The sequence below is a fragment of the Sarcophilus harrisii genome, chromosome 1 (assembly GCF_902635505.1).
Source record: "Sarcophilus harrisii chromosome 1, mSarHar1.11, whole genome shotgun sequence".
Classification (NCBI taxonomy): domain Eukaryota; kingdom Metazoa; phylum Chordata; class Mammalia; order Dasyuromorphia; family Dasyuridae; genus Sarcophilus; species Sarcophilus harrisii.
Genome location: NC_045426.1, coordinates 85899942 through 85912322, shown reverse-complemented (window position 1 = coordinate 85912322; position 12381 = coordinate 85899942). Strand labels below are relative to the sequence as shown.

General features: G+C 38.5%; 1 protein-coding gene across 1 annotated transcript in view; it reads right to left on the bottom strand.

Annotated features, from left to right (window-relative positions):
• The window catches only part of PRKAR2A (protein kinase cAMP-dependent type II regulatory subunit alpha), a 118166-nt gene extending 112390 nt beyond the window's left edge, over nt 1–5776 (bottom strand). The window contains exon 1 of the mRNA XM_003762239.4: nt 5150–5776. Within this exon, the coding sequence (XP_003762287.1) occupies nt 5150–5351 (202 nt within the window). The 5' untranslated portion in view covers nt 5352–5776. The remainder of the gene's footprint in view (nt 1–5149) is intronic.
• Between the last annotated feature and the right edge of the window lie 6605 nt (nt 5777–12381).

Genomic DNA, 12381 nt, shown 5'->3' with positions numbered 1-12381 from the left:
TCCACTGATAAAAGCTCTCAGGAACACATCTATCCCATGAAAAGGAAGTTTTAAAAAATAGCATAGTCTAGTATAGGGATCAAAAGACTATAGCTGGTGAGTCAAATCTAGCTTGTTTTTGTGTAGCCCACAAAGAAAGAATGTTTTTTACATACAAAAATAGACAGCTGGCCATATTTGGCCATTGGGCTTTAGTGTGCCAACCCCTGGCCTAGTGAATAAAGAGTTGACCTTGGAATCAGGAATATCTGGTTCACATTCCACCTCTTACAAAAAGTGGCCATGTGACCCCTAGGCAAGCAATTAATCTCTCCCAGTATCAGGAAATTAAGATATTAAATTATAGACTAGTTGCTCATCATTAATAGCAGAGGAAGTTTCCTTACTGGAAATTCTATAAACCAGTCAAATCACAGGTCCAGATTAAAAAGTAACTAGCTAGATAGGAGAAGGGAAAAATCTGAACCTGGAGTCAAGAGGATGCAAGTTCAAATCATGTCTCAAACTTTAGTTGTTTCACACTAAGGCAATCACTTACCATCTCTCAACCTCAGTTTCTTGATCTGCAAAATGAGAACAATAGCATCTAATTCACAGAGTGACTGTGATTACATTGCAGTGAGCATGACCTATACAAGAGGTTTCATACAAGTTAGAGCTAAAAGGAAACTTAGAGATAATATAGTTCAACATCCTCATGTTATAGATGTATAAAGAAACTTGTTCAAGAATAAACAGATAGTAGGTGGCAGACATGGGCCATATCTCCAACTCTGGTTCTCTTTGTACTATATACCACCGCATATATATATGATGTTATAAAATAACAAATTTTATCCTGAATGCTAATAACATCCAACTATTTGTTAATCTCTCTATAATTAATCTCCAGAAAGAAAATTAGCAACTTTTGTGGCACTAAGGATAATGCTAAAATTGATTTATTATAGTGAATGTTTTCTTTTATATATTCATATATTTATTCAATTAGAAGCACAAAATTCCTGCCCAAAGAGTATGTGTCATATACATATATTTGTTTCCAAATAACAATAAATGAACATATTTCACAAATAAATACTTTCTGCCCTCTAATCTAAGAGTTTTACATTTCAATTTTTACTTTTTTGTTCTAGACCTATGGATCTAACAAATTTCATTATCATCTTCTAGGAGTTAACAAACTGTTTTTCAACCTTAAAAAAAAAGTAAAATATGTAATCAGTTTATCATGCACTATCAAGCAGTAAGGATATTTAAGTTAAATTCTTTTTCACTTATTTTCAAAGCATATAAATAAGCTTAAACAAAGGCAAAAAACAGAAATTTTCTGAAGTGAAGATATTTTGTATTCAAAGCATGATTCCTAAATCAACTTGTCACCTGTCTATATTTTTCATATAGTTAATAAAGAAATTAGATAATCATGCCAGATGTATTAAATTATCAAAAGATAATCTTTAAAATAACAATCTCTTCCAACTCCCAAAAGACAGAATTCATTCTGTGCTAACTCTCATGTCCCTATGACAATATCCTACATGAATGGGATTTAAAAAAAGACTTTAAAGCTGATCAAAGAAGTTAACTACAAGGATACAAAAGTTAGCACACCATTTTACAAGTCTTAAGAAGATGCCTTTAAAGTGATTTGTTTTGACTAACATGAAAATATGTTTTAAATGACTGCACATGTATAAACTACATCAAATTGCTTGCTGTCTTGGGGAGGAGGGGAGGAAAGAGAGAGGGAAAAAAATTTGGAAAATCAAAATGAATGTTGAAAAACTATCTTTACATGTAATTGGAAAAATTTTGTTCAGCAAAAGATAAAATAAAATAAAATGATTTGTTTAAAAAGCTACTAGATATTGGGTTTGCCAATGTTATCTCATTTGATCCTCAGGATAATACAATGAGGTAGGTGTCATTATTATCTCCATTATACAGATGAGCACATTGAAAGAGAAAAGTTAAGTAACTTGTTAAGTCACACAGAATTCCTAATTCCAATGTTTAGGACACTAAAATCACTAGTCTAAAAAACCAACTAAAAAAGTCAATTAGTAAAGTTGTAAAATTTTTCTTTATTACTTATATTTTCCTATTTCATTAATAGATTTGCCAATTGCTCAACAATATACTACTTCATGCAAAACCTTGCTATATAAAGCATTAATATTTCTGGTACTAAGTAATACAGCCTCATTCTGAAGTTGACAGTAAACCTCATTGAGCTTTTCCTAAATAAAACATTTTAAATAAATTAAAGAACAATGCTCAGTGGTTTTATAATTAGGAAACTTAGTTTTGGTTTTTTTTATTAAGATAAACTCTGGGAAAATCAAGTTGTTGGGATCTGTATTAGGATTTTTAAAAAGTTACAGTATTCAGAGTCACAGACAAGCAGGAATGCTCTGAAATTTAACATTAAATTTATCATATACTTCAAAAGGGAAAAAGCTGTACATAGTAGAGATTTATTTCATTTGCAAATCTCTTTCTGTTCTTTATATATGAAAACATTCATGTTTGTGTTTGTAAAGTTCAAAATAACATGAGAACTTTTTTTAAATTTAAAAAAGAAAAATAATAATAAATGTGTACCTACCAAACAGAAAATTGAATAAGTTGTATTTTATGAATGTAATAGAATATTACTCTACTTAAATATGAGGAATTTAGCCTTCCTCTAAACTACCAAATCTTCATTTTCTTTCAAGCAGAACCAGGAGAAAAATATGACCACAATAATGTAAAGCAAAATAACACCAAAACAATTCCATGACTAATAGAGGACCCTGAGAAGAGATGAAGTACCCCTCTTCCTTTCAGTAGAGAGGTAGGGAACAAAAAGTGTGAAATATTACATATGCCATTCAGATTAGATCACTGTTTGACTGAGTTTGCTTAACAGAGTTTGGGGAATTCTGTTTATTTTGTTTTGTTTTGTTTTTACAAGAAAAGGCTTATTTGGTGGGAGGAGAGGAGATTATGTGGAAACAACTTATATATAAATACAAGAGCTACCAATAAAACACTTAAAATGATAGCAACAAAAGTTTTTACAATCCTCAAGTAAAGCACTGCTTTAAGGCTCAAAAAGAGCTTTCCCATTTTACATATAAGGGAACTTGAAATAAGAACAGGTTTGACAACTTGTCCAAGTACACAAACCAAGTAAAGCACAGCCAGAATTGAAACAAACCAATTCCTGATTCCAGTGAATTTTTCTGAAAAATATCTTGTAAAAAACTGTTTTAAGTTAAAGTTCTTCTAAAACATACTTTTTGTAAACTTTTGTCTGACTCTCTACCAGTTATCATTAACAAGTACCTAGTTGGCAACTGCAGCCCATGAGCACAGCATCTCCATAGACATTTTTCTTAATAATTTAACAATTTATAGTTTCATAGGATTTAGAATATAGGACCTTAGACAGAAATATCTGGACTAATGTTCTCATTTTACACATGAAAAACAGTCCAGGAGAGAAGTAACTTGACCAATAACTTTTAAGTAGTCCCAAGTTCCCTAATTCCAAATATAGTGCTCTTTCCACTACAATAGAAATGCCTAAAAATATTAATTCCACTGTGATTGATAATTGTATCCTTGAAAACATATGTTTTCCTGAAAGTTGTTGTCAGGGTAAGCCATACTACCTTCTCCATAAAATATTCTGAAGCAATCTGGGAAACTTAATGTCTTTTGGACAATTTTTCATAGGATGCATCTTAAATGACAATGTTGCTTTTCTCCTTTCTTCAACCATAGACACTAAACAAGTTTGTTAAATATTAACCAAATTTTACTAAAAGAAATTTCTACATATATATTCATGTGTAGTTATTAATGAAAAAAAGAAAAAACTGATCACAGTAACCAGATTTTTCAAACTGCAACAAATTAAGTCAATTCTGGGATAGAAATGTAAACAAAAGAATGCACAAGCATTTCCTGTTTCGGTGCCTAATTATCTCAAAATAAAACCGAAGAAGAGACTGAAATTTTAGAATTTTAATTCACGTATTTAGACAATGTTTTGGTTCCTAATTGGCTTTTTTAGTTGGGGGCAGGGGGGAGCGACAAGATGTAAGGCCCTGGAGAGGAAGAAAATAAATCTTTTGGGTTTTTAAAGTCAAGTATGTTTAATACCTAGCTCTCTATATTTATTACATCAATGTGTGGCTTTGAAAGACTGTTCAAATCATAATTTCTTGCAGTTTCATTAATACCGAAGCTGAATACATGCAAAAATCAAGTGACTAATTCCCCAACTCTTCTAAAGGCTTTCTTAAAACAATCAAATAAATATGCTAAGCAAAATTATAATTTTTTTAAAAAATTAAACTGCAACTAAGATTTGTAACTAAGGACAATTTTAAGTTGTGCTTAAATATTACAATAGGGTTACTAAATATTAATGATATTAATTTCAAAATGGTGAGCTGCCAAGACCCACACTGCCAGACGTTCCATCAGGTCTTTAAAATGGTCCTTTTGACAGCAAATTTTTTTTTTGCTAGTGATTACATATGCTTTCTCTTTCGCCGTATGCCAAGTGAAGGCCTGGTTTAAGAAGGTGGGCATTAATCCAGCCCTCTAGCTACCTATTACCATTTGCTCAGAAGACAAAACCCCAGCCCTGCAGCCCCCACGCCTCGGAGGACAAAAGGGGACATATTCTAATAAGGCGGTCTGCTTTTTTGGAGTTCCCCATTTTAATCACCACACAAGGCACATTCATCTCCAACTAGCGGGTCCTCCAGTGTGTGAGGGACGGAGGCCACAGCTGTCAGACACGTCCAGGTCACCGTGGGGTCTGCCTGCAAGCTTCCCCGCCCTGAGGGGTGCCAAGGGGCACCCGGCTCTCCGGGCTCCGAGGGGGCACAAGCCGTTGCCAGAACGTTGTTCCCAGGAGGAACTCAGAAACGCCTGGGGGAGGGGGACGCTAAATGGGACCGAGAAAGAGGGGAGAGCGACCCCCGCAGTGCCTAGGGCAGCGGAGGGAGGGGTGGGAGTCCCGAGACCTGAAGGAAGCCGGCACCGAGAGGGCAGGTTTGCCAGCGCGAATCCTGCCAGGGGATCAAAGGGGAGGGGCCGGCGGCCCAGGGGGATCCGAGGAGGTCAGTGCCCCGGAGCTTACGTTCAAAATCTTCGTCCTCCTCGTCCTCGTTGTCTTTCTCCTCGCTCTTCCCGCCGTCTATGCCGAGGTTACGGCTGTTCTTGAGGCGGCTGAAATAGTCCACGGCAAAGTCCACCAGGTCATCGGGGCGGTTCCTCAGCACCTCCACTGTGTAGCCCTGCAGGAGCTCCGTAAGCCCGGGCGGGATCTCGATGTGGCTCATGGCGGGCGCGGGAGTGGGGGCCGCTGGCCTGCCTGCCTCCCTCACACGCGGCCGAGAGCGGAGTCGGGGCCGGGCCGCAGGGGCGGCGGCTCCGCACGCTCGGGCGGGCCGGGGCCGGGGCCGAGGCCGAGGCGCTCACACGCCGCTCCTCCCGGCGCGCAGGGGGCGGTTCCTCACCCGCAGCACGGGCCCAGGCGCCGGCCAGCGGCTCGTCCTCGCACGCGGGCCGGGGCCTCGCTCGGACCGCCGCTTTCGCTCTCCTCGAGGACGCAGCGTGCGCCCGTCAGCCCGTGCCCGTCAGCCGCCGCGGCTTCCTCCTAGTGCTGGACTTCCTCCCCGCGGAGCCGCCGCCCCCTTCTCCTCACCGCGGGCTCGGGCTGTGGGTGCTTCAGCCGCCGCTGTCACACTGGAAGCCCAACAGGAGGGAGGGAAGGACTAGTGCGGCGGGAGGGAGCAGCGCATGCGTACGAAGCCTCTCTTCGCCTCGGGGCGGCCTGCAAGCGCCTCCGCAGCCTCCCTCCCCCGTTCTGGGCGGGCTCCCCCTGACCCGGTGCTCCTGCAGCCGGGGCCCCAGACCGGGATCTCTAGAGAGCTTAGAGCAGGAAAGGCCTGCGCAGGTCATCTAGTACAGCTCCGGCATATTACGGGCCTAGAGTAATTAATCAGTCTTATTCTCACAAGGCAATAGTAGAGTAACTGACATATATCCAAGACTTGCAAAGCCCTTTCCGTACATACCTACATTCATTAATCTCATTTGAGCCTCACCACCGCACGGTGAAGAAAGTACTGTAATTGTACCTCCTTTTAACGAGGAGGAAACTAAAGCTTCATTTTAACTGCAGGAGCTCATAGCAGCAAAGTGTCTGACCTGAAATTCACACCCGGGTCTAACAGACGCAAGCCTAGGCTCTTGAGCTGCCCAAAAGAGGATCTTACCCTGTCCTGAGAAAAGAGGGATCCTTGAACAATTTAGGATAAATCCGAGTTTGCAAAATTGTAGGACACTTAAGGCCCAAAAGGCAAATGAATTTACCTAAAAGGAAATAAGTTGCAAGTACAGGGAAAAGCAGGTGTGATGGATGGATAGAGCAGGAGATGTGTAGTGTGGAGGATTGGTTTCAAAGTCCAGCTCAGCTGCCTACTATCTCTCAGTGCCACCCCAGGCAAGGCACTTCCTCTCCCGGACTTCAGTTTCCTCATTGTGGACAAGCCCTCTATCAGGCAGAGGCATAGGGGCTGGATACACTTTGGCACTTCCTGATTTTCGGGCTTGTCGTTTGCACCCTGCACCCAAGGAGATTATGGGAATAGCTGGTAATCCCCACAAGGGTAGATACTGTTTCTCTTTTTAGTCACTTTAAAGCTAACCAAGGCTCAGGATGTGGAACGTTTTTATTCAAAAATTAAAGGACCCTCAGAGTTCTTGCACTGGAGCCTATGGAGAGTATCTGGATGCTCCCCACTTCCCTGCAATAAGATACCCTACATTCAGAGACCTATAGAGTTATGGTATTTCCCTAGTTGAAACCTCAGTAGGGAAACTCTGGGTTCACTTCAAGTCAATGAGCCCTATAGGGAACAACTGTTCTCCAGACAGAGCTCCTTATTAAGGCTCTACAATTCAAATTAAGCTCTCCTCCATTCCATCAGATGTCCTTAGATAGCATTCCTATCTTTCTCGTCCTTAGTCAATAGTTTCTACAGCCATTGGTCTTTTTTTTTTTTAATGCAATAGTCAGCTTTGCTTCAATGATCCCTCACAAAACTGTTCTTCTGCATTTGTTTATCTCCATGATCTTCTCCAGAAGACCAGGTCAAAAGCAATTGGCTCATGAAAGGATTTCTTGGCCCCTCAGCTAACAGTGTTTTGTATTCTTCCAAAAACACAGTTCTTTCCAATTTTGAAATCTTTTTCTAAATATCCAAGTCCTATTTGCCCATTCTTTACACAACTGGATTGCTCAAAGAAATGAGTTTTCTACTCTAGGTCATCTCATGTTGAGATGCCCCCAGTTTGCTCTACCCCTTTACCAGGACCATGATGCTTTCTGTTCACTTTAGCATCTCTGAAACTTGGACTTCAGAGAGTTATTCCCATTCTCCAACCAGTTTTCTGTCCAATCTTCCTTTGAGAGTACTGGTTTGGAATATGTAAATTATTATTCTCTGAAAGTTTTTCAAATAGGCAAAAACAATAACTCTCACTGATTATTTCAGGGGAAGTACCTATTATGAAAGTAAAATGTTTGTATCTTTATTTTACTTATAAAATAAGGGGTATAAATTAGAAGATTCTTAAGTGTTTTTCATCTCTATTTTTGTCCAAATGTTTAATGTAGTTTTGACCTTTGTTGTTCATTTGATTTGCTAGTTTTGCTAACTAAAAATTGGCCATGTCCTTGGACCCAGGCTTCCTGACTCTAAATTAAGGGCTCTTTTCAGTAAGATTGAGCTTCATCAAAGGCCATTACCATTCTCTCCCCTTCTAATTGTTCCAGTAATCCTGTACACTTGGACTTACCCCAAACTATTCAAAGACCCCACTTTTCTTAGGAAAAAGTAAGGTCCTCTTTTTTATCCAAAACAAAGGTTGTAAACAGAAAACACAAGTGCTAATTATATAGGTCCCATTTTTCCAAAGTACTTTTCTCATTTTGGTCTCATTTTACAGAAGAATAGACTGAGTTCATAAAGAAGAGATTTGCCCAATCCTAAAATTGTAATTACATAAAGTAGAGGGATAGATAATAGAGTTAACTAGGTATTCCTATGTTTTTGAAATGTAAAGAAGTTGACATTTACAAACTGTGGGCACCTTTCTGTGATGGAATTAGAGGGACAACTTGAGATTTGCTAACTAAAAATGGGTCATGTCCAGGAGGGCTTTAAATAGCCGAATTAGAAAGAAAGACAGGGTGATAATCATCAGTCAGACAATAAGAATTTTATTAAGGATATAATTTATGATGCAAAAAAAATGTACAAACTTGCTATAAATATAAGACAAATAATTAACAGGAAAGACACTAAAAGGCAGAGAAGTTGATAAAGGCTTCCTGTAAAAGATGAGATTTTAGTCCATACTTAAAAAGCCAGAGAAGGCAGTAGATAATGTGTATAAGTTAGTGATAAATAGTTCAGAGCAAGTGCTATGTTTTAAAGTTCTCCAATGCCTGGAACAGATTCTTTCTTTATTCTTGCCTTTCCATAAATGTTCTGGTTCATTTTTTTTTACTACTTTATAGGTATGAGGGCAGCAATTTAGTCATGCACCTTTTATCCTTTATCTGTGTCTACTCAATGACCCCGATTCATGTTGTGGTCATATTTTTTGTTTCTTTTTAGAATTTCTTAATTTTGTTTTTACATCCCCTTAATTTCCTAATGTATCTCTTCTTTTCTTCCTTACCCAGAACCATGCCTTATAACTAAAGGTTAAAAAAAGAGGGAAAGAAAAAGTTTTGCAAAATTAACCAGTACGTAAACCAAATCTGACAGCATATGGGTTCCATACCCATAGTTATACCCCATCTGCAAATAAAGTATTATCATCTCTCTTCTCCAGGAATATGCATACATTTTTGGGATTTAGTGTCATTCTTTCTATATATATTGAGCATATTGTTTTCCTGTGCTGTTGCTTTCTTCATTTTGTAGCAGTTCAAATAAATCTTCTGTTCTTTTCTACATTTTTCATATTCATCCTTTATTATGACACAATATATTCATGTGCCAGTTTAACTATTCCCCAATTATGGGATTTCCTTTGTTTCTACTTCTTTGTCAAAAGAAAAATGCTGCTGTAAAGATTTTATTGTCTATATGCTTTTACTTCTACTTTTAATGATCTTGTTATATATGCTGAGCAGTGAGATCTTTCAGTCAGAGTCAAATGAGCATTTTAGTCCTCCTAGCATCATTCCAATTTTTTCTCCAGAATACATAATTCAATTCACTAATCATACAATCTCTTGACATCTTTTATACCACTACACTACTCTTAACATGAGTCTATATTGGCTATAAGGTGTAGGCAGCCAATTTATGCATACACTATGAATCTTTCCATAACCTTCAGGTAAACTGAGGGTCACTAATTCTTCTGAGTTAGCATACTAAGATTTCTGACCTATGGTATCAAAAGAATATAGGAGTTAAAAGGCGCGGGGGGAGGGAGGACAGGAGGGGAGGGGGGAGGGTGTTTTAACAAAAAAGTGCAGCTTGGAATCAGAAAAAGAACTGCACAGTTTGTCTAAGACGATACAGCCTGCTCTTTTTTTCCTCAACCCTGGACCTAACTCATCAATCTGCAGTGCCTGTCCAAAACCCATGTCCTGATAATTCAACCATGGAACAGCTTATCCAACCCACATTCTGAAATCCAGGTAATACATGTGCTTCATCTCCTTTGTTTTTTCAGTGTGGATTTCAAGGCCAATTTCTTGAGTGACCACATCTATCTCACTGAGCCCTTTAAGTGTTTTCCAGGGCTCAATGCCATCCACACAATATTTCAAGGACCTGTAATTTCATTGCTTTGGGTACTTCCTTCAAAACTATAAATCACAATTCCTTTGTAACTTAGTAAATGGTCTTTGAGACTTGCTGTGGCTTAAAAATTTATTGTCCCAACATCAGTGAGCTTCTCCAAACATAGCAAAGTTCATCACCAGACAATTGATGTATAGCCTTTGGTTAGACCCACATATTAAGTTTTTCCAGCTTTGTGGGATTTGCTAGAACTTATGCTTTGCTGGTATGTCTTTCAAGAACCCAGGATCACGGAGAGGCATCAATGGATGACGTCAAAGGAAGAATCCAGCATAATGTCATCTACAGATACAAACAAGCATCTGGAAGATTTCTATTTGAATTCTGCACAGAACACCTTCCAGATGACACTGTTTAATGAGTCTCTCTCTACCTTGATGTAAACCTCCTTTGATAATGCTAATTCAACATTTTCCTTTGGGAAATATCTGTCATGGTACCTTGTATTCTTTCAGCATGTGCATGGAAGATACACTGTTAATATCCTTTTCTCAAGGAAGCTAAATGCTTTTTGACAACTGATACAGCACAAAAGAAACGTTTTCATCTTTAAAATTTTAGAGAAGACTAAATGATCTCTAAGATCCCTTAAAATCCTATGATTTCTGGGATCTTAATTTCTCTAAACCTCTAAGTGAACTGTGAGATGAAGATATGGCCTACTGTAGATTGCCACAGTATTAATATAAGTAAAATAAAATGTATTCAAAGCTAAAATAGAAGAGATTTTAAAAATTATGCACAGTTAGCACAGGAAACCCAGCCTTCCCTGTCATTCACAATCACTAAATCCTGGATATACTTTTCCTCTTTATGCTCACACTAGGAACCACTCCATAGTAGAGCATAATCCTGGTTTGGAAATTCTGCAGACAATTGTGAGAAAGGTCCCCTTGCCTAACAATTTTATAGAATTAAAAACCATAACAAAAATTTCTTTGTGACTAGAAGTTCTCTTAATGGAGCTCTTATTGTCTTGAACCAATGAGTTTTGAGCAAAGGTTTGTTTAGGACACTATGGAAAAAGCAAAAACAACACATCCAGGATTGTTTCCAAGAGACTTAACCAGAAGAACCTCAAATATATCCTTTCCAAGCCCTAGCCTGACAGAACAGAATTTACTTGTGGGGTGCAAACATATTTTATTCCAAGCAACAGATGTTTTTCCAAAAAAGCTATATATCAAATCATATTCTAAGTATACCTTTAAATCATTTTTTCCTCCATCTAAACATTCCCAGTTCTTTCAGCTGATATTCCTACCAAATGATCTCAGTCCTTCCAGGATGCAGGTTGCTCTCTTCTAGACACTTTCCTGAATAGCAGACACTGACCTTCCTGGGTTCAGCTATGAATTCTTAATCCACTAGAGGAGTTAGGAGGGTGAGCCTTTTTAGATTGGGAATTTGACTTGTTCCTATCAATCAGGAGGCCTGAAGTTCTCTTGCCTCCTCCATCTGCCACTAGCTTGCTAAAACCAATCCCCCATGTAGCCCCCTATGGGTATGAGAGTAAAAGTCATCAGTAAAAAATATTTTTAAAAAAAGATGAGACGAGGAAGCAAATGTGAACTTATTGCTATTATTTTATTAGTTTGTGTATTTTCCTTTACAAAACTGTACATTGGATTGATGTGTAACATGTTTTCATTATTTTGTATATTTGGTTTTGTCTATTTCAGATCATAACAATCATTAGAAACAAAAAATAGCTGATTGTGCATCACACTCGATATGGTAAATATGGCTACTGAACCCCTAGGATACCACCCCTTCTCTCCATAGAGTGGAGCTTCATTGAATAGGGCCAAACATGAAAACTTCTTCCCTGTTCAGTTTTAGGCTCCAGGGTTACTGCTAGAGCTGGGTATATAGGTTAATAGGCCTTTGGAATTCCTCTGTTCTGATGCTTAGAAAAACACAAATGACAAACTATGATTACAGAGGACTCATAAAGGGAACATGCTACCCACCTCCTGAGATAGGACAGATTCAGGGTGAAAACTGAGACATAATTTTTTTGGACATGACTAGTGTGGAAGTTTGTTTTGCATGACTCTGTATGTTACAAAAGTTTCATTTTTATTTCTCTTTGACTGGGGGTGGTGAAAGGTAAGGAGAGACAGATTTTCATTCATTGAAAAAATTAAATTTTTTTAAAAATTAAAGAGAGGACTGTGTTTGGTCTCTCCCTCAACCCCATTTGAAGCAGGGACTCCTCAGAGTTATGGCCACAGATGCCCATCAAAGAACCTAAGTCCAAAGGCTAGGGCTGGATTTATTTACCCTGTATCCACATATTTTCCTGAAAGCTTCCTAAATAACTCACCAATTGCTTTTCCCTTAATCACACTAACATTCATCTACCCTCTCCCTTTCTCCTGAACTGCTACATTAAGTTTCAATCTGTAGGAGCTCATTTATTCAAATCCATTCAGCTGAGTGTAATTAATTCATGGTACAGCTGTGTGCAGCC